General features: G+C 49.6%; 2 protein-coding genes and 1 long non-coding RNA gene across 4 annotated transcripts in view; 2 read left to right on the forward strand and 1 right to left on the reverse strand.

Annotated features, from left to right (window-relative positions):
* Positions 1-12,810, forward strand: part of LOC118979145 (uncharacterized) — a 29,880-nt gene extending 17,070 nt beyond the window's left edge. Inside the window, exons 4-6 of one of the 2 annotated variants that reach the window (XR_005064849.1) lie at positions 4,926-5,041; positions 8,365-8,623; positions 12,618-12,810. This is a non-coding gene — a long non-coding RNA (uncharacterized LOC118979145). The remainder of the gene's footprint in view (positions 1-4,925; positions 5,042-8,364; positions 8,624-12,617) is intronic. The other variant, XR_005064850.1, reaches the window with a different exon arrangement.
* On the reverse strand, positions 1,727-2,650 carry LOC118979143 (transmembrane epididymal protein 1-like). Its single transcript, XM_037035120.1, has one exon. The coding sequence runs from the start codon at positions 2,648-2,650 to the stop codon at positions 1,727-1,729; it is 924 nt and encodes a 307-aa protein (XP_036891015.1).
* Positions 12,811-19,546: 6,736 nt separating the features above from the next.
* On the forward strand, positions 19,547-22,023 carry LOC118979144 (transmembrane epididymal protein 1-like). The gene has a single exon (XM_037035121.1). It carries the CDS (start codon positions 19,814-19,816, stop codon positions 20,585-20,587), a length of 774 nt encoding a protein of 257 aa, XP_036891016.1. The 5' UTR covers positions 19,547-19,813; the 3' UTR covers positions 20,588-22,023.
* Positions 22,024-22,524: the final 501 nt, after the last annotated feature.

The raw sequence follows: 22,524 nt of genomic DNA on the forward strand, positions 1-22,524 counted from the left end.
TTTTCCCCCAAATGGAGAGCCAGTTACTCCTCATTTGAATTGAGGAGCCCTTTCTTAACATCTATGTAATTCTCACGCTGTATTTCCATTTCTGGAGTGTCTGTTACATTCCACTGTGCTGATCTACAGGCCAATGTTACTTGCTCGCTCCAACACCACAGCTTTAGTTATTTAATATTTACAGTGTATTATGAAAGCTGGTAAAGCAATTTACTCTTTATGTGTAGAGGACACTATTCTATTCCTCTGGAACATGCAGAGCCAGTGAGGTGACCAGGATAAGACAAATGCTCTAATCTTAATGAAACCACCCTTAGTGGGTAAGACAGAACATCCCAGTGAGAGACACTGTGAGAAACCGGATGAAGCATGTACCAGCAGTGTGGGGAAAATAAGGCAGATGTAGATGAGTTGCTGAAGAGTTCCGGATCAAAGGGCATTGGAGAATTTCCTGGAGAAGGGATTCTCGGCGGGAGCAGTGTAAGGAGGTTCAATGAAAGGTATAAAATTGCACTGTGTAGTTAGTATGTGGCTGGGGGGTGGCTTTTCCCAAAGTGTGCAGTGTGCTTTGGCGAAGGCACGGGTGTAGGACAGGCTAAATTCGGCTCTAGTGGATTGCTGGTGGGGCTGGTGAGAGGTGACTGAGTAGCCAGGCCTTGCTTGGCTGGGTTAGAAGCCAAGAATAAGAACCGTGGTGGCTTTTAATGGAAATTTGGTTTATGGGGATTTGATTTGAAACACTCTGATATAAAAGTATTAATTCCCACTTTATGTGCAAAATTTGAAACCATGCTAATCTACCAAAATTAAATATATTGGGAGAAGTGAATTATACCATATCTGTTTTCACAAGGTGCACCACTTTAGTTGGCAAAGAGAAACACCCACCATTGCAGTCCTGATTTGTGAGAAAGAAGTCTATTCCTCAAGTTTAAAAGCCTGGGGAAGCAGCTGGTAGACGGCATGGCCGCTGGACTCTGCTCTCTCCTTCAAAGGCCCCCCCTGTCCTGCACTCTCTAACCCCATGGCTTTTCCTGCACTTTTCTCTAGTCCCCTGGTCCTCTTCTCCCCACCACTCCAATCCCATGAGCGTTCCTTTCCCAGCTCCCTCTCTCCTCATCTCCTCAGCAGTTAGAGGTTCAGGGACAGGACGTGGACCAGCAGATGAGCCCCAGCTGTTCTCCTTCATGGCCATTACCTTCACTTGGGGACCAAAGAGGGTACCATGCACATGTCTGAGAGAACGCACAAAGAGGTAGGGTGGACAGCGGGCTGGGCACCCTAGGCCCTGTCTCGGGGTGAGCTCTCTGGGAGGAGACGAGCCTGCGCCTGGTCATCCTCCTCTGAGCGCTCCACTTCTGGCAGCAATGTGTANAAAAGCCTGGGGAAGCAGCTGGTAGACGGCATGGCCGCTGGACTCTGCTCTCTCCTTCAAAGGCCCCCCCTGTCCTGCACTCTCTAACCCCATGGCTTTTCCGGCACTTTTCTCTAGTCTCAGGTCCTCTTCTCCCCACCACTCCAATCCCATGAGCATTCCTTTCCCAGCCCCCCCTCTCCTCATCTCCTCAGCAGTTAGAGGTTCAGGGACAGGACATGGACTAGCAGATGAACCCCAGCTGTTCTCCTTCATGGCCATTACCTTCACTTGGGGACCAAAGAGGGTACCATGCACATGTCTGAGAGAACCCACAAAGAGGAAGGTGAGGTGAACAGTGGGCTGGGCACCCTAGGCCCTGTCTCGGGGTGAGCTCTCTGGGAGGAGACGAGCCTGAGCCTGGTCATCCTCCTCTGAGCGCTCCACTTCTGGCAGCAATGTGTAGGCAGGCCCTTCAGCGTTTGCGCAGTCCGGCGCTTCTCTGGACCTGGTCAGCTTGGAGCTGGGACTGCAACGGCGGTGCCAAAAGGAAGAGATGCCACAGATTCCCAACAGGCACAGAGCGTTGGTCATCATGTGCCAGCAGAAGAAGGTGGTGACAAACATGATGTCACTGATGTCATCGTCTTGCCACGGATAGCCAGTGACGGGTCTGTACAGAATAAAGCCAGCCTGCACCAGCCAGGAGCCCATCATGAGAAACAGAAAGGTCTCGATCAGTGAGAGGGGAAACGCGTTGGGAGCCCATAGCTCCACGGTCAGCACCAGCATCAGCAGGAACACCACCAAGATGAGGAGGCAGTGCACCTGCAGCTCCACCCCTGTTGAGTCTCGAACGTGGGACACAAACAACATCAGGAGCACGTGGAAGGTCAGCACCAGGGCACCTCTTTCGAGGAGCACACACCTCCGAGGCAGCAGATCCTTGCTTGTGACATCTGCACAGCCACTGAGGCTGAGGAGGAGGAACATGGTGAGGTGCTGCCACTCTTTGGGGTACATGAATTGCGGCGGCACGTTCCTGTTCATCAGTACCATCCCATCGTCAAGACAGAAGACCACATAAACCGCCAAGAGGGAGCCAGTCACTATCTTCACCCAGCCTCCGTAGGACATCTCCCACAGCCTGGCCCATCTTCCCTTACTCCCGGGAGGGCAGGAAGAATTCAGGAGAGAGTCGCCGACTAGCCTGGTCTTAAAGACCACCATCGCCTGATGCAGTCCATAAGAGAAAAGATACAGCCCTGGGTATATATGACCACTGAACTTTCCCATGAAATTACAGATCTGTCTGAGTTCGGAGTGAAAAACAGAGCTTAGCCCCTCTTTGTCCTCCTCTCTTTTAAGGACACCCTTGAGTATTGGGCTGTTAAATAAAGAGCTAATGTCTACCTACTTTCATCATCTCTCTCTGCCCACTGCTCCCAGACAGAATGGAAAGTTCTGGACAGGAGCCGACTCTTTGGGCGAGCAGTCTCGTTGCCACATTCCATTCTAGTACACCGAGAGCTAACTGACTTCTGCCGCAGGAGGAAGGAAGATGAATGTTTCCTGGTATGTACCTGCGAGGGTGTGTGTCCTCATGAGCTCTGTGTTTGGGCCTCTGAGATGTTGCTGGTCACAGTCGTCCCTCTCTCCCATGTCTTCTTGGCCCCAGCGTGTGGAGGGGCAGTGAGAGGTGTGTGAACAGGGAGATTATCTGGATAGAGGATTAGGATTCCTCACTCATATCTTTGTTCATATATTGGAAGCAAAGATATTCTTCTTGAACACAAAAGTTCATAAATATCTAGGAGTGAGCTCACGTGTCCCCATACTGAGCATTTGCCTGGCCCCTTTATTTTTCTGTAACAGGCAGATTTGGGCAACCACCCAGAAAGCCCCTTGCCCGCCCCCAAATCTCTCTCCACTGGACAGTAGGTGAACCCGAAAAGCCACCTTTGAGATCAGTTTGGGGTTGTTAAAGTGTAGTTTCTTGGTGAAATGCAGGGGTGTTGAGACAAGTAGATTTAGTGAGCTACTTATAGTTAACGTGCATTAGCTCATCAGCTTTATTTTCTCTTTAGTTTTACATTTGCTGTTGTAGAAACAGTCCTAAGCCCTAGACGAGAACCAGCTGCATCTGAGGGACCGTGTCTAAGGTGAGAGTTTTCGTTTAGAGGTGATGGTAGAGAACAAGGTACAGGGAAGGTGAGGCATGCCCTGGGCATGCAAATAAATGATTCTGGGTGTATTGCAGGAGGTACATGGCATAGGAGTTTCTCTGGGTGTGATAATTGTGCTGAAGGGAGAGGAAGTTCATCGCTCAATATGAACCATGCTGATATCACAGTCTTCACCATAATCATCTGTCCTCACTGGATAAGCCATGCTGTGGGGGCAGAGAGGCAGCGCCACCCACATGCTAATAGTGCCCCCAGTGGGGCGGAGGAGAATTTACACCCAGGTCACAGCCTCTGAGCCCTCAGTCTCATCCACGTATCTCCCTTTACTACATCCACTTGTGTCAGAAAAATTCAGTCTGTTCATACCCTTGAGGATGAAGTCCATTTCTTATCGCTGGGAGAGTGGGGATTTGAGTGAGACAATGCTGTAAGAGAGAGAGCTTCAAGTAGCTTTACAGGGGGACTTGCCTTCCTTATTCCATTGTAACTTTAACTTTCTTTTCTTTTCCTTCCATAAGTGTGGCATAGATTGGCTAGCAGTTCACTGTGTTCATTTCCTTTGCTTCCTTTCTGTGCTGATAAATTACAGTTCCCACCATGCCTACAGTTGGATGTAGCTTTGCAACCGAGTTCCAGCCAGTGGAGTATGCATGGAAATGCTATACATGTGTTAATTTCTGGCCTCACCTGTAAAATTGCCCCTTGCATACTCTCTTCTTCTGTGCTATTTCCCATTTCTCTGGCTTCAGACAGGACATCACAGCTTACTTGAAAGTCGTATGTTGTTGGGGACAGAGGAGCCCCAAGATGGAAGGAATGGATTTCCTGGATTCCTCCTTCTAGGAGGTCTATACACTGTCAGAAACACTCGTTTCGGACTATATGGTCAAGAAATAAGCTTTTCGGGGGTAAGCAGGGGAAACTTTTATGTTTATTTATTATAGCAGCCAGTTCGCCCAAGCTAATGCAAAATTAATACATAGCCTTTGCAAAAAAAATTGGAAAAATTTGTGAGCAAAAATGAGACAAAAACAAGCACCTGCAATTCCAAACCTGAGGATAACCACTGTTAACGCGCTGCTGTAGAACCTCAGCTTTAGGAAGGCATGGCTGTGAAATGGAAAAAGTAATGACTGGAAATTGAGAGGCCAGGATTCCAGCCCAGTTTCCCCCTAATTACAGAGCTTTGATTTCTCTGTTAGAGAAAAGAAAGCATTGGCATCTGTGTTCTCTGAAGACGGAGAGAGGACAAGAAGAAGGAGGAGGAAGGGATGGGAAAAGGAGGAGGCGGAGGAGAGGGGTAGGGGTGAAGGAGGAAGAGGAAAACATGGGGATTCCTGCAAGGAAAGGAGTGATTTTTTTATGACCCAATTATTTCTTTTTAGCTAGTGGCCAAAACACCCAGAAACCTTGAAGAGCTGGACACTCAGGGAGAGGAAGTACGAAGGGCAGCCACGAGTATGACCCAGTGACAGAGTGGACCGTGGAGAAGGAAGCTCTGGTACTGTCTTTTGTTCTTGCCTTTGTTCTGGGAAATCACTGAGCTGCTCTGAGGGGAAGTGGCCCTCCGTGTGGTCACGTCCATTGCCCACTAAGTATTTACCATTGCCAAGAGCCCGTGCGTGTTTTTGAGTAGCCCACCTCTACCTAGAGCAGGCTCAAGGTATTCGAAGTGATTGTCTTGGGTCGCTAGAAATGTTTTCTCCAGCATGTCAGAGCTGTGGTTCTAAGGGGCACAGTAGACAGTGAAGGACAAGCAGGCAGTCTCCTGACCACCACATGTATCTCCACTTCTTGACCATTCCTGGCATCTGTGAGCCAGTGGCCAGAGAAGGAGGGAGAACAGTGGCACTGACCCAACAGCGAGGAGAGGCTGGAAACGGCACAGATGAGAACAAGGAGCCCCACTTCAGGACTCAGGTGGGATGCTCAGACTCCCGCCTTGGCCAGACACCAACGCTACATGTTGTTCATTGAAACATGAACATCCTGATCTTGACTTTGAAGGCAGGAACCACCCACCCCAAACTGGACACTGCCCACAGGTCGCCGAGAAGGGAGCCAAATGGGGTGAATGATTAGCAGGGCTGGCAGACAGTCTGAGTCTGTGGGCACCGAGCGCCTGGGGGCGGTTTCACCAGGAAAACTCAGCTGGACCACAGGGGCCCGGGGGGGGGGCCCTTCCTGGTCTGGCTGTTCCACGGCCAGGCTCCCGCCAGACCCACCTCCCCCACCTGCCATCCCACATGCTGGAGGGTCCCCAGGCCCAGCCACGGCCACTGGCTTGGCCTGATACGCCAGAGAGAGCAGGAAGGTCCTAGGAGTTTAGAAAACGCAAATTTACTAAATGCTGTTGAGATGATCGTGCTCATAAGCTTACGCTATAGTTAAAAGAGTAGCAAACACACCCATAAAATATTGAAATGTGCAGTCATCAGAATTATTTAGAATTGATGTATGCCATGCTGAGTGATGTGTAGAGTGTATGTTAGAAGATTGCAGTGATGAGGAAGGTTCAAGGTTATTCAGAGCCATCCTTAGATGCGTTCTAGAAAATGGCCAGTAACTCAGGGAAGGTTTTAGTGTCTGGTTCTTTCGAAGAAAGAAAGACTCCTGTAAAGGAACCTTTCACTTCTTGCTGTCACAGGACAGACAGACGTGGTTAAGAATGCAATGCTGTACTCTATGGGTGGTGGGGTGACAGGACCAACTGAATGCTTGCCCTGCCAGTCTCTAATGCTCAGACAGGGGCGCATGTGGGAGAAGCAGTGAGACCCTGAGGTTTGGGACAGGGACACAGGTGAGGCTGAAAACTTTAAACTCGCCAATCCCATAGGACCCCCTGCTTTCTGATAGAAGAAAACCCTCTTCCCACCTGAGAGAAAAGGTCTTTCTCTGTAGAAATACCTTTCCATGACAGTGCCTGAGAGAGTTCTGGCACCAGGGGACACCGGTCTTTGTAGGACCCACTCCCACCACCATCATTACCCTCCATGGTCCTAACAAGAAATCCAGGAACAGCCCAGACAAGGAGGTGTAAGACCTGAGGTGGGAAAGGAAATTGATACAGCAAAAGAGTGCCAAGACCCCCCCAGTCAGCATTGGCAAGGGTGTGGGGAGCATGGAGGTGAACAATTCTAAAGGTGTTTGACCGTTACAGTGAAATGGAGGAGTTGATTGAGCCCCATTTATCAATAGGAGTTTACTTCCTTGAGATTCTAGGTTGAGTATGTGGCTTGAGCGTCTGGGAATGGTGTGAATAGTCTGCTAGGTTGGCCGGTTGAAACCTGGATGCAGTGTGAGCTACAATCAGTGAAGTAGACCCACTGGAATTTCCCTGCGAAGTCTGGACTAGCACCGCCAAACAGAACTTCCTGCAAAGATGGGAATTTTCTGTACTCTGTGCTCTCCAATGGGATGACTTCTAGCCACCTGTGGCTACTGAGTGGTTGAAATGTGGCCAGTGCAAGTAGGGAACTGAATTTTTAATTTTAATGCATTTAAACTTAACTAGACTGGTGGACAGTGGTCGTTGTATTGAATGGGGCAGCTCCAATGTAAGGAGTCTAAAGTCTCAGGGAGTGACCAGGAGCCGCCCTTTTGATCAGAGACAGAGAGAAACATCGATGTGACAGAGAAACGTCAATCAGTTGTCTCCAGTACGCTCCCCGACTGGGGATTGAACTTGCAACCTAGGTCTGTGCCCTGACCAGGAATCGAACCGGCAACTTTTTGGTGCACAGGATGATGCTCCAACCGACTGACCCACCTGGCCAAAGCTATTTGGACTTACTTTTAACATATTACTTTATGTTTCCATGTTCCTTTTTTTTGATTCTGACTCCAGTTCTTTCTTTTAAAATATTTCCATAGGAATGAGTCACTTACATTTGCTAGAATTAAAATTTCCACCGAAACAAAGAAATGTCTGTTAAAATTGACGGTTATGGGAACTTGAAGTTGGTGACATTACTGCATTTCTGTGTTCCCCAGCTTTCCCTACCCCTCCAGCTCTGGCTTTGCAAAACTTGACAAATAATCCTGCTAAATCCCGGAACCTTGGTCTGCTGCATAGGCTTGTCCCGTAGGCCACGTTGTCCTTGGGTTCTTATAGTTCCAGTAGTTTATATGACAACCTCTATTCTTTTGTTCCTCAAAAACATGAATGTTTATATATGAAATGTAATAAAAACCACTGATAGCTCATTTCGAGCAGCCCCACTGAGTACAGCAAGTAGGGGTTAGCGTGTTTCCTTCCTGCGAAGAAAGACGAGAATGCTTTGGGGTATCCCAGGGAACAACAGGGTGAGGTGGTTAGTGGTGCAGACTCAAGCGCTGCTGAGCTGTGGGTGAAATCTCCGCTTGGTCACCTCCTCTGCCATTCAGTAGCTGTAAGATCTCAGTCCAGTAACTTAACTTCTCTAAGCCCCACTGCCCTTGTAAGTAATACAGGGTCAAAAGCAGTGTCACCTCCGAGGGTTACTGTGAGGATTAGAAGAGATGCCCCTTGCAAATAAAAAGACTCAGCACAACCCTTGACACACATGAGAACCCAGACGATGGTGGCCGATTTCGTTACTAATCACCTTAGTTCACACTCAGGACTTGAGACCAGACTGTTTTCACAGGAGTGGTTTTCTGGGAGAGCTCTGAAACTCCTTGAAGATCATGCTGTCTCCAAGAGACATCGTCTACTTCTCCTGATATTCTGAGTGCGGCTGAAGCTGACTTGACTGCAGATGTCATCTGTGAACAGAGGTCACGGGCCCCAACAGGTGCTACAGGTATCTGGCCTTGAACCGGCAACCTCTGCACTATTTTTAGGTTTTATCTGCAGTTGCTGCATTAAGAAAACACGGCCTCAGAGAAATATTCAGTCCTGGATCTTTTCATGTTTTGAATGAAGTTTAATGAGCAAACAGGGAAAGATCAAGAGACCTGCGACCGGGACTAAGGGGAGCTTTGAAGCAGAAGCCAGCACGGGGTAGATGCCCCCTGGAGACCGGCCAGCGTGTGTGCTTTTGATGACGGCGAACCTTCAGATCTCGTCCGTTCGAGCTGCGACAAGGGGCTCTGGTAGCAGGTACCTGAGATTTCATCTTCTGTGATGCCTCTGTGTTCCTCATTCAACGAACATGTGTGGGGTACCCACTGGGAGCAAGGAACCTGTTCCCAGTGAGTGTTTAACAGGCTTCTCTTACACACTCTGAGTAGTACCAAGGTCCGTTGTCATGTTCCACTGGAGGAAACAAGGTATAGAAAAGAAGCAGCCACATTAGGAGGGGGACTGAGATGTCACTAAGGAGGTCCAAAGGAACAAAGACTGCTGAATGCAGGAAGTTCATTGGGAGCTGCCCCTTTAACCGTACTGGCAGGATCAGCACAGGGAGAGGTGAGCAGCGATCTCTCAGGTGGCACACAGTGTGAGCAGTGGCAGGGAAGTCCAGGGAAAATCTCTTCCTGTGAGCTCAGTTTCTGCATGGGGCTAGTGCTGTCCACTCCTTGGAAAGAACCATTTCAGTGGAAGGGTGGGCCCAAGAGTCTGTTTGAAGTTGGCTCAAAAGAGGAGGAGAGGACTGGAACTGAGACATGAGCGTAAACAACTTCTTGAGATTTCTAATAGAGGGAGGCGGGGCCATGGCGTGGTATGCCGAGCGCTCAGCACAGTGCCAAGCACATAGAAAGGATGGCTCATGGGTGTGCTCGGTGAACGCTGGCCTCCCGAATACGTGCTAACAAAAGGAGACGTAAGCACAGGGACTGGTCAGGAAGGGCTTCTTGGAGTCTTGTCTTGAGTCCTGAATGATGGTATCAGAGGAGGAGCACAGGGGTGAGAGGGTGTTTCAGGCATCAGCCAAGGCACCAAGGGAGGAGTTGGGGGAGGGGGAGGATCCCTGCCTAGCCGGAAAATTTGGGGGAGCAACCGGACTTGAGTAGGGGGACCTGGTGACAAGGCTGACCGAAGACCTTGAGTACCAGGCTGTGACATTTATTTTGGGTCTGGTGAATCATGATGGAGCCTGAGATCTTGAGCCATCAGGGTCATAGTGGGAATGTAGCGTTCATTGTGTTTTTCCACCTACGTGCAGTGTTTCTGACCCAAGTGTCACAGCTGGGCAGGTGATGACTCGAGCTCCAGACTGTTTGACAAGAGACACGCATGTTTTTAATCCAGCTCCAACCTTCGGTTTCTTCCCCGAGTTAGGACAATCCTGGGAATAAACTTCTGGGAGTAAAGATTAATAGGACATCGGGACTCACGTTAGGGACTTAAGGAGGGGCGGGGAGAAGGAGGTCTCCTGAGTGAGTACATTGGGTGCTGGCTTGAAAACACTGTTTCTGCAGAAATCTGGGCAACGTTCTCGGCTGCCTACTAAAAGCAGGCTCTGATGTCTCAGGCAGGGGCCTGTAAGCCTCTCTCATTCCCACACAGTGACTGACCAGTCACCCGGCTGGGTATTTTACTCAGGGTGATTCACCTGGTCACATATGGTCCTGAGATTCTGACCAGTCTGGGTGGTGATTCTGGGTCTTAGAAGGCGAGCACCAGGCTTTGGCTCAGCCAGACCTGGGCTTGACTTCGGTCCTTTCACCTCCTGGCTATATGACCTTTCGCAAGTCCCTGAACCTTGACTACTTGTCTGTCACATGAGGATAATGCTCACTGTGAGGCTTCACTAGCTCCAGAGTCTGTCGCCTAAGGAGAGTGTCTATTACCGCCATTCATTTATTTAAAATGCCATCCTGTTTTGCGTAGTCAGTAATGATGGGTAAATGGAGAGCTGTGGGAAAGAAGCAGCCACGTACTCTGGCAGGACCGTGGTGGTTCAGCTCGCTGAGCAGCCCTTAGCCCCAGATTAGAGTCCACTCTTTGGCAATCCTACTCACAAGAGTCCCTGGCCATTTCTGAAATTTTTAGATTATTGCATTGTGACTCAATGTCCTTTCTGACCCTGAGGCTTTTCACACAGAGCAATCGGGCAGGGGCACAGATGGAGGGAGTGAGAAGGCAAAGAAAATGTGTGTTAAACAGTGGTGTTGGGCTTTATCTGCACTCGGAACTACAGCTGTCTGTTAGGTTATCAGCTGCTGGCTGGGACAGTGGAGACACCAGGTAAGTTTCCATGGGCGTTAGAGCCCCGCTCCACCGTGGAAACGATGCAGGGCCGGCCACGTGTGGGCAGCCGTAGAAATTCAGCATGGCCCGTGAGGGGGGTGGGTCTGGCCAGGCGTGAATGGTATTGCCCTGACCGCACTGCCGGAGTGGCCAATAGGCCTTTTGCTCCAGAAGTTTGGATTTTCCTTGTCTCTCAGGAGGGTGGACAGCTCTCTTTTTGTCCCGAAAATGCAGACCCTGCCTGGTGGTGCGCACGCAGCTGCAGCACGAGGGGTCAGGAGGACCCTTTCTTCGGGAAGCGAAAAAGCTTATCAGCAGCCCGGCCCTGGGGAAATGCCGGGGGCTGAGACAAGCATGAGACTCGGGTCTGGCTGGAAGTAGATGCCATCACTCCTCTGAGCAGGACCTCAGAGGGGACAGCAGGGGTCTGATAGGATTGAATGGGGGAGACACGGTCCTGGGCCCATGCAAGGAGCTCACGTCTGAGGTCACACACAGTGACTGCGGTGGCTTAGGGTGGCCCTCCTCCTAGAGGCCCTCCTGGCTGGAACAGGGACCAGACTGTGGCGTTTCCCCGTGGATGCTAGAGGGGAGGGACGTGGTTGCTGTATCAACAGCAAGAGTGCTGTGTCGTGTAGATGTCATCTCAGAATGGCTTGAGCAGACACCTACAGTCTCACCGTCCTGGAGGTGAGGAGTCCAAGATCAAGGGGCAGGCAGGGTTGGCTCCTTTTGTTGGGGGGTCTTTCCATGCCCCTCCCCGAGCTTCTGGAGGTTGGCTGGTTTGGCATTCCTTGGCTTCTAGAAGCATCACCTGCTTTCTGCCTTCGTCTTCGTGGGTGTTCTCCCTGAATCTGTTTCCAGACTTCCTCTTTTCATAAGGACATCAGTCCTGTTGGATTAGGAACCCACCCTGCTCCAGTGTGACCATTTTAACTTACATAATCACACCTGTAACACCCCTATTTCAGATAAGGTCACATTCTCAAGTGCTAGAGGGTGAGGACTTCAACATACGAATTGGGGGGGTGCACAATTCAACCCATAACGGGGTTGGTCCACACAAGCGGGGTCAGCCGACACACACAGTCAGTACCATAGACTGTAGCAGAGGAATCTAAAGAGAGAGGCTCTTCGCCCTGCTCAGACTCAGTTTCCCCAGCTGTCACAGGGAGGGGCCTCCTTGACCTCACATGGCTGTTTTGAGGGTCAGGTGAGATCATGTAGACCAAGCTCAGGAAACTGAAAATGTGAGTTTCCATTTTTATTCCATTCCTTCATTAATCAAAATCAGTGACTCCAGTTCGTGGAAGGCTGCGCTAAACTCCGTCTCATTCAATTCTCACCACAACCTTGTGTGGTGAGTACCCTCATGTTATGGGTAAAAAGACAAAGGCTCAGATAGGTTCAGTCATTTGGCCGAAGTCATGTGGGTCCTATGTGGTAAAGCTGGAACCGAATCTTTGGGTTGTCGGGATCCCAAGTCTGAACCCTTACTTGTTTTGAATATTTCCTGCTAATCGGGCTGAGTTCTGGGAAGTGGTGAGGTCGAGAAGGAGGTAAAAACAAGAGGATATGCTTTACAAGGACAGTAGGTAGAGATTTATGGCAAAAGCAAGTAAGCATGGTGTTAGAGGGCAGGGGAAAAGAGAAATGAAAAGATGAATAAAAGGTAGTCCATGCCCCGGAGGAGGGAGGAGAGCAAATCACAGACGTGCTGGGAGGGAAAGGAGCAAGGCTGCGGGGGCAAGTGCCTCTGACCTGCCTTGGAATGTGCTCCAGGGTCTGGGCTCTATTTGGAATTCCAACTTTTACAAGTTGTGTGACCTTGAACAAGTTACTTATGTTCTGGAAACCTCCGTTTCTTCAACTGTAAAATGGAAATAATTATTTGTCTGCCTTCTTAACAGCCACCTGCCTCTTCTTTCTCCCTAAAGAACCCCAATTTTTGTTTTGCTAGCTACCCTCCCTCTCCTGCATATGAGACGGGGTGGACCTGAGCACCAGCCACATTTGAAGGGACCGAAGCAGGCTGAGCCCCCTGCGGCTTCCTTGCTGGCGATGATGTAGGTGCAGGCGTGAGATTCAGGTCCAGGCGGGGAGATGCGAGCGGAAGCTTGTTCCAGGGTTTCAGGTAAGGTCCGCCCCCGTCGTGAATACACATATGATACTCACAGAACAAAGCTCTCTTTTCTGCCTTGGGACATGCTGTAAGGGTGTGGTATCTGGAAGTGTGGCAGGATCTTGAAACCATCCTGGTTGCCTGTTGGAGGGCAAGGCCAATGAGAAGGGCAGAGAGGAAAAGTAGAAATAACTTGGATCCTCGATGACTCCATTCAGTCACTGCACGACCGCCTCTCGAGTTCTCGTTAAGAAAGAAAATAAATTTCCGAATGCTTAAGCCAGTGGAGTCAGGGTTTTCCATCTGTAGCCAAAACCATCCTAAACGATTTCTTACCTGACAGATTTGTGTGGAAGGAATGAGATACCTCCTATAAAGGGTTCAGCACTGTGAAATGCTAACAATGATCATTAATAGGACACGTTACTATGGAATTATATATGCCTTTCTTCCTTACTGGTATGTGTCGTATTTCTCCAAATATGTATGAGAACATTTTTGGCTAGACCGCAAGCTTCTGCTTCAAAATGCCTAGTAGGTATTTAATATTTGTCTCATAATATACATATATATATATATTCACACATATATAATGTGTGAGTGTGTGTGTGTGTGTGTGTGTGTGTGTGTGTGTGTATTGCCCCCTAAATGTAACTCTGATGGGCAGTCTAACCCAGATACCCCTGTGAGTTGGGTAGAGAATGTGTCCCTAAGAAAAATGTTTTATTTTGCCACTGAAAGCAAATTCCAAGACAATCTAATCTTAGTTTGAAAAGGGGGCAAATGGCAGACCTTTCTCAAACTGGAAGGCTCCAGAATCCCAGGCTGTCGGGGCTGGAAAGGCCCCAGGAACCATCTGGCCCACCTTCTCCATTTCAAGGCCGAGTACCTGAGGCTCACGGTCACCCAGCTAGAGGCCAGGCCAAGGCCTCTGGGGCACAGCCTCGAGACCCCTGCCTCAGTTCCTTCGCTTTATTTGTTGTTATTTTTTTGACTCTTTGGAGTCATCTTCCCTGTCAGCCTGAGGTGGGGGAAGCCCTCTCCCCAGAGGCTGGGTGGCTGGAAATCAGTGGGAATCTGTGCACCCACTCCCTACCAAGGTCATTCTGCAGAGTTGCTGCCAGGAACCAGGTGGCCTGGCACAAGATCTGAGAATCGGCACCTTTGTTGACTGCAAATAGAGTCCCTGAAGGGTCACGAAGGGCCAAGTGCTGGGAAGAGGCCTCTCCCTGTCCTCGAATTGATCGGCATCTATCTAGTGTGGGGGGGGGCTCCTGACAAGGGTACTGAGGGGCTCCCCATCTGCGTCAATGCAAAGGACGGCACAGCACCTACGGGCTGAGTGGCGCTGTCCATCCCAGGGTGAGATTCGGGAGCTTTTGAAAGACTTTTCTTCCAGGCCGTTCTAGGCTGTCTCTGCCCATGGCTTCACCCACTTCACAGCTTTGTTCTCTCCATTTTTTATTCCTGGATGCTCCTAGTTACTCTCTGTTCCCCATCAGCGAGGGGTTGGCCAGTGAATTTAAGTTTCATTACAAATCTTTACTCCTCCATCAGAATTAATCACACTCTCCTCTATGTTCCTACCACGCTTGGTTTATTCCCTCGTCATAAAATTTAATACAAGATGGCTTTAGTTGGGTCTTTTCAAGATAGGCACTAGATCGGTGCCTCTGAAACTTTAGATGCATACAAATCACCTGGAGACCTTGGTAAAGCAAAGATTTAAATTCGGCTGGTCTAGCAGGGGACCTGAGAGCCTGCATTTCTAACGAGCTCCAGGCGATGCTGACACCGCTGGCCCAGGGGGCACACTTTGGGTAGCAAGATACTAAAATAGGAGAGGGGCATGAAGACTCTAAAGATTAACTAAAGGCAAGCAGAGTTAAGTCAGGGGCCTGCTATGCGCTGCCTGACCCGAGATGCGAGCAGACCACAAGGAACCTTTGGAACAAACAAAATTCCTGCAAAGATGGATTAATAGCTGCTCCTCCATACCTCACTGTTTATCCAAACCATGGAGGGCAGACAGACCACAAAATACACCTTGTAAAGCTTAAAGTTAGTCCCAGTGCTTCTTCGAGTCTCTATTTCCCCATACCAGCCATTTTCCATACAAACAGGTAGGAAAGATCCACCTGCAGAAATGGCTGTGGTCTCTTCCTTCTCCGGTAAGGACAGTCCACTGCTCCGTCTGTGGCGTGGCTTTTCTTGCTTGTCCTCTCTGTGCAATAATACACTTGCTTCCACTTTAACCTCTTGTCTGGCGCACGCCTTGAATTCTTTGCTGTGCGCAACCAGAACCCTCTTGGCAGGGGGCTCGGCTCTCCCCTAGGGACTTGTCCCTCTGGCATTGGTAGTGATGTTGAGTTGTTAGGGGACAGGTGCCCACGCCACATTCTTCTTTTTCATATTAGCTTAGAGCATGATGTCTGGCTGATTCTAGGGGACGAATACACATTTAGTGCAGTGGGTTAAGGTGCTGGTGTTCACTTTCGATGCAAATATGTGATCTGGGCAGTATTAGAAAGCTGTCGTGGCTGGGGTAGCAGAAAGGAGGGTGGCGCAGGACCATGTCTGTAAGTTGCACTGGGGTGGCACGGGAAGGCAGGATACATCCTGAGTCGGACTAAGACCTTGGCTTTACAGACCCAGAAACCCAACTTTATCGGTGTGTTTAGGTTCTGAGGGGCCGATGGATGCTAATAGATAAACCAGAAGGCCCACTTACTCACTGACGTTAGAGGACATGTCTTTCCAGTGACGGAATTACTTCCCCCACCAACCATCACTCTCCCCCAACCAGCGCCCCACCCCTGCCCCTTTCCCTGGATCAGAGCTGCTGGGGGTAACTCAGCTCAGAACACAGATGACTAAATGAACTTGTAGGAAAAATAAAGCAGTTAGAGGAAAAATAAAGCAGTTAGAAGCTCGAGAAATTGTCCTTTTCCAGAAATTTTTCACTTCTATAACAGGGTACTTATTTTCTCCCAAATAGTCTTTCTTCTTAGGTAGTACTGGATGAAGAACACAGATGAATTGTGTTTCTGGATTCCGTTAATACAGAATCCACGCTCCCTGCAGCCAACACACCCTTCCACCAGGAAGCTCAGCTTTCGAAGTAACTGATTCTCTTGCATCACTTCCCAGCAGCATCTAGTCTTGAGGACATATACAAATGGGTGTTTTATGGCAGGTGGCGCGTGTGTGACACCTAGCTTCTCTTAGGGTGAGACGCTTCTGCAGAGACTTCTCCATTTATTTGATGCTGGCTCTCTTTGCCCCCCAATCCTGGGACCCCTCATTTTGCCTCTTCTCTTGACAGATACTTCTGGGGCATTGGGCAGAGTGGGATAGATCGAGATCCAGCCAGTGGGCCGGCCAGAAAGCTGGGTTCTCCTGCAGCCTGGGACCCCGTCAGCCTAGGGGCTGGCTGGGAAGTGGGGCCCAGAGCTTCAGCCAGCTTCCATGTGTGCCTCCTGCAGAGTTGGGATTTCCTTGTGTTTCTTGGGGCCAGCCAGCTTGTGACCATCTCAGCATGTCCTTTGTTACCAGCTAAGACCCTGACCATGTGACATCCTGCGAATCACTTCTTTCTGAAACTCCAGTTTCAAGTGGACCCTGTGGTTTCATTCGGCCCTAAGATGACCAACTTAAAGTCATGTGTATTTTTAACCTGCTTTAAATTCAACATTGAATGGAATCCCACAATTCCATACTTACCTAGGAGGAGAATGAGTCTTAAAGAAGATAAGCACCTCATCTTAAATACTTACCTAGCAATAGGCAACTAGGTCTTGAACACAGTTCAGAGTCGCCATTCCCTTAATCACTGACCAGTCATGTCTCCCGGGGACAGACAAGAAGGATCGTTTACTTGTCCGGCTCCTTTGCTTTCTTCTTTCCATGCCTCTCCCATCTCAGGGTCGACACTGCCTTTGCCCTCCTGGTCTTCTTTCTGCTGAGCTCTCCATGCTCTCTCTCAGCCTTCTTAAGCTCTCGTTCTCCTTTCCACCTTTCCTTCCTCTCCCTCTCATATTCATTCCTTCCCTATTTCTTCCTTCTCCCTCCCCTATTCATTCCTCTCTTAACCTCCTCCCTTCCCTGCTCTCTCTTCTCCTGCATTGCAGTATCTCTTGGTAAGCCTTGCTGGGTTCTGTTTTTACAAAGATGTTGCCCCACACTCATGGGTGAATCTGAGGGTTGGCAGGGGCAGGGAGGTAGTGCCCGGGCAGAGCCTAAGCCCCAGGGGGGTGTTTCCTAGTCCGGTGCTGTGGCTTCCGAGCATCAGGTGAAGGACAGCCTGCATTCGCCCCGGCTGGTGTAGCTCAGTGGATTGAGCACTGGCCTGCAAACCACAGGGTCGCTGGTTCAGTGAGAAGTCAGGGCACACGTTTGGGTTGTGGGCCAGGTCCCCAGTAGGGGGCGCACAAGAGGCAAGCACACATTGATGTTTCTCTTCCTCTCTTTCTCCTTCCCTTCCCTTCTGTCTAAAAATAACTAAATAAAATCTTTTTTAAAAACTTAAAAAAAAAAGAGGATGGCCTGCATTGGAATCACCAGTGGTGGGAGACAAGTATAATTCCAAATGGAGGCCCCTGGGCCCCTACCCAGAGACCTTCTTCGTGAGGGTCGGGATGAAAACTTAGGACTCTGTATTTTTAAGAAGCTCTCCTGAGATGGTTATGATGAGTGGCAAGGTTCGCACCTGTGCCCACCACAGTGGGGGTGAGTCAGTGAGTGGCCAAGTGTTTACAGTAGTGCCCGGAGGGGGGTCGCCCCCGGTGGCAGCCTTGCTTGCACAATGTTGATTAGTGAGATTGGCATCTTCTCCCTCCCCGTCCTCGGTGGGTGTCCCATCAGTGGTATGCCTGGCTCAACAGGGGGAAATCCTTGCTTCTGCCACATCTGGACAAGCAGAGCCTTCTGATCTGCCTTCCATCCATGTTTGGTTATGGGTCCCTCCAACCTGAGACGTGTCTACTCCTTTCACCCCTTTAGATGACACTTCCTTCCCTTACGTCATTGTCACCCCCGTTACTGGCTGGAAAGGAGTAAGAGGAGAACGATTTTCACTCAGTTGTCTCTAGTAGAACATGAGTTACCTAATCACTTAGTTTCCTAATTACATTAGATTCCTAATTAGATTAGTTTCCTAATTAAATGAGATTCCTAATTAGATTAGGTTCCTAATTAAATACCAGGACTTTCCCACAGGAGGACACCTGTGGGAACAGGGGGACACCCATGTTCCCACCCATGCCCGCCTTTCTGGGGGACACCCATGCGGAACTTGGTATCATCTCTGAGGCCATCTGGTCTACCTGTGCCAATGGACCCTTTCAGCAATGCCGAAAGGTAAACATTCTCTGAGCGTAAGCTCTGTGCTGCATCACCAGGCTCTTTGCTGGGATCACACTCCGCCTTTGGTTGACACCATGCGCCCTCAGTGGGGACAATGTCACACCCCCAAGAGGGTAAAGAAATCATGATTTTAGATACTACCTTTTCATGGAGGGAAGGTGATAAAGGAACACGTGTTAAAAAAGTTTCTTAGGTGGAGAAAGAGATTTAGAAAAGGGTTGAGAAACCTTGGCTTATGCAAAAGGGTCTGTGTCTCTGGCTGAGAAGGTAACGTTATGTGAAGTCATCCACATCCTTCCATTCTGCATCTCCTGTGTCCAAGGATGAAGGAGTCGAAGATCCTGTTCTCCTTTAATTGCAGAGCTCTGGTCATTTGTTCCGCTCTCATAGCTTAGCTCTTAGGATTAGTGACCTGTGTCATTTGTATGTATCTGCTCTGTCTTCGTAACTATGTTATAAAGCATTTTTGGATAGAGGCCATGTGTTCGTTTGGTAGTTCATACGTTTATTCATTTCTCCATCAGACATTCCTAGGCATGGAGCTAGATTCTAAAGAGACAAAGCATGCAGACTGTGGTCTCCAACTTCAAGGGCTTCCCAGTAAGTAGAGAATGTTGAAACAGCGTGACCAGGGTAACAACAGAGATGTCTGTAAGTTGCACAGAGGGGTACCTTTCCCAGTGGGGTGGAGACAGTGCTTGAGCCGAGACTTGAAGGAGAAAGGAGCTTCCTAGATAAAGAGTGTGGAATGGGAAGAACATTCCAGGCCAAACAGGAAGTTTCTGATATGCTTGGAGACAATAAATACAGGTGGGAAGGGACTGGAAATGAGGTCAGGACAAAGCAAAGGAACCTTCAAGCTTATTCCAAGGACGTGGAATTTTACCCATAAAGCAATGGGATGATGATGCTGCTATAAATCCCAGTGCAAGGGCAGGAGAAGACCCATGTCGAAACGCAGTAGACAGGCTGGGAGAAAAAGGGGCAAATTTACCTTCTTCCTCGGCCTTTTGTTCTCCTGATCAGATGAAACCCACCCATGTTGGTATGGGTAATCGACTTTGCTCAATCCATTGATTCTAATGCAAATCCCATAGATCCCCCCAGAAGTAACATTGAATCTAGGCTTCTCAGGGCTGAACATTTTCCTGGCAATGCTCAAATAATTGGGTACCATGCATGTGTACTTATGGCTCTGAAGATTATTTATACCCAGGGGAAAGCATCTGTACGAGGTTATATGTGAGGACTTGTAAGGGACATAGTCTACACTGTGTGTTCTCCGTGCTTCCTCTGAGTCCTTCCTTGTGTTCTGGGAGTTTGGGTGGGAAGTAAGGGAGGCAGCATTGGCTTCCAGAACAAGTGGGAAGAGAAGCAAGGGGGACCCGTAGCATAGTCTCTGAGTAGGGCCGGTGCCCAGGCGTTGTGCTGGAGAATAAGCTTATATTATTGTGTGGAAATGGTTGGGTAGTTATCGATGAGCCAGAGCCGAAGACCAGAGCGGAAACCATGACACCCACCCGACCCCAAGTTTGGGCTTCCTCCAAAATCATTTCCCGTCTGAATGTGGATGCAGTGAGCTGGATAGAGGATATAAGTTAGCCACAGGAAGCTGTCTGCACACTCGCAGCCTCTTGCCTCTGCCTTTGGTCAGACCTGCGCTCAGTTCCATGGGAGGCTTTGAGGGTCATCTGTACCCAGGACTTTCTCTCTTCTTCTATGGGCTTTATCATGCACGACTCGTTTTCAGGGCCTCGATATGCGGCTGCCCCGTTCAGTATGTGCCACGGCGTCCCTGGGACAAAGGAAGATGGGCCAGGCTGCAGCAAATATACTGTGTTGGACTGGTGAAGATACTGAGCGCCTGCATTTTAGTAGCCCAAGAGCTGCACGGCATTCCTGGGCATTTTGTGCTCATCACCAAGATGTATTATCAGAAAAACTTTCTGTACCGCAAGCAGTGGCAGCATCTCACTATGTATATGACCTTCTTCCTGAGCGGGTGTGTGGACGTGGTGAGCCAGAACCTGCTGCCGCAGAGGCGCGCCGCTCTGGAGCAAGGGGCCCAAGCTCTGGGCGTGCTGCTACTCCTGCTCCTGATGGTGTCTCATACGCAGGACACAGAAGGAGTGGAGCTGCAGTCTCACATCCTGCTCACCCAGGCCATCTTCCTGCTGATGCTCGTGGTCATTGCGGAGCTGTGGGCTCCCAACGTGCCACAGCTCTGGCTGATGAAGGCCTTTCTGTATATGACGATTGGCTCTTGGCTGATGCAGATAGGCTTTATGCTGTACAAACCTATCTCGGGCCATAAATGGATGGACGACGACCAAAACGACATTGTCTTTGTCACCACCTTCTTCTGCTGGCACGTGGTGTTCGTTGCCATGATCATGGTCTGGGTCTATGGCTTCTCCTTTTGGTGGTATCGTTACGTGTGTTGATGTCTGACCCTAGGCGAGCCCAGCATGGTTCCTGTCACCTGCACGTTCTGGAGCATGTGGTTGAGAAATTGGAGGGATGTGGAGCTGTCAGAAAGGAGGGCCAGGCGTTCTGCTCCGTACCTGATGCAGCAGACCCAGCGAGGACAGGGCAGCGTGCCCACCTCTCCCCTCTGGCCTCTCCCAGTCTCATCTGAGCAGTGTGCCGAGGAAAGGTGAATGACACTCGAGAGGCATGTGACTATGACCCTCATCACCCTCAGCTCCCCAAAGGGTTCCCCTACCTCCCCTCACGCTGCTCAGTGCCAGCCAAGGCAGCCTGCTCACCCTCCCCTTTCTGCACCCCTCACTCCCCTCCAGGAGAATGCAAAAATGGATGTGCTAAATCCTGCCTTTGGGTCTCCAGAAATACCCAACACCCACACACAGAACACCAGCTAGTCACGTTTAGTGCATCGTAACAATTTACATACAGCATGATGACCCCCTCCTCAGCCTTTCTCTTTCTGGACCTCTTCTTACTCTTACTAAGTCGGAACTGCCATCTTGAATACATTGAATTCTGAGAACTGTTACTGGGTTCTTTGTTTTGATTGCTTTATGATTTGTCGAAAGGCAAGTCAGATCCCCCTTTTCAGCTTTGTTGGGGTGTACTTAAGAGAGCAAAAAAGGGCACATATTTAATGCATACATTTTGATGAGATTGGACCTGTGTGATACCAGAATACCATCCCCATGGTCCTTAGAGGCAGTTCCCTCCGCAGGGTCTGGTAGAACAGAGCAACACGCTGCACGCAGTGGGGCTCACGAGGGCTTGTCTGCCTCCTAATTTCTTTAGCTCTGCCTCCCCCGTGTGGTCTGCAAGGTCTCCTGTCTGTGTAGACCAGCCCATTGCTCTGTGCACACCGCAACCCGTTTCCAAGTGGTAGACTCTCTGGGACCCACTTCTTTCTGGTGTGCATGAAGAATACAATCCAATAGCTTGCTGATTTCACATACTTTTCTTTTTCATCCTACAATGTCCTGACAGGTCAGTTTATAGATGATAATCTAAAATTCAAAGAAACTGGCTTACAGGTCATTTTGCCATGTCACGTAATGTTATAGCTGAGTGTCAAGGAAGGTCGGAATTCTGACGAGTAGAGTTGAATTATTGGGAAATTGCTAAACAGTCTCTCTGTCACCCATTCTGCTTCTTTCACTTCTGCCCCCAGGAGATGGAGCCTCTGTCAAGCTTCCCTTTCTCCCAGTCACATCAGGACTAAAATATCAAGGCTTACGACCCAGTGAGGCCAGAACAGGGAGTCTAGAGGGGCATCTTCCTGGTTTCCTTTTTGCTTCTAGTTCCCAGGAGAACTCAATGAATCCCTCTCTTCCTTGTAAATTTTCTGGTTCAGAAGTTAAGGTGTAGCAGGGGTGAGTTATTGCCCAGTTGTTAAGGGTCCCTACCCTCTGGTTTGGGAGGCTGGGGAGCATTCTGGGTTATTGCAAAGGGAAGAGGTACTTCCCAGTGTCATTTAGGTGGGGCTCAGCAGTGTCTCAGCCGGTGGGGCGGCATGCACTGGGCTCTCCATGGAAGGCTTACCCCTTGCACCGTTGGGGTGATCATATGACAATGCTGCTCTCCCCTGGAGAAGGAAATGAGTTCGTCCTCAGGTTCCCAGCCATCTGCAAAGCATCCCCTATGGAGGGAGCCCACACACCAAAAATTGTTCTGAGATGGCAGCTTTAAAAACGGTGGCAGTCAGTCCCCATTTGGACTTGCTGCCTGAGAGCACCCTGGGATTCTCCGGCAATGAGGGCTCCCAGGGTCCCTAAATGGAAGATAACCTCCTGACCCCATGCCGGCAAGGTGGCCCAGGTTTCTCCAGCTCTGCTTACAATGGGAATAGGCTCATTTGTGTGGGTTAGGGCTTAGAATTGGGCAGATCCCTTGTATC

Source organism: Sturnira hondurensis, unplaced genomic scaffold (genome assembly GCF_014824575.4).
Source record: "Sturnira hondurensis isolate 20B ecotype Veracruz unplaced genomic scaffold, ASM1482457v3 Scaffold0022215, whole genome shotgun sequence".
Lineage (NCBI taxonomy): Eukaryota > Metazoa > Chordata > Mammalia > Chiroptera > Phyllostomidae > Sturnira > Sturnira hondurensis.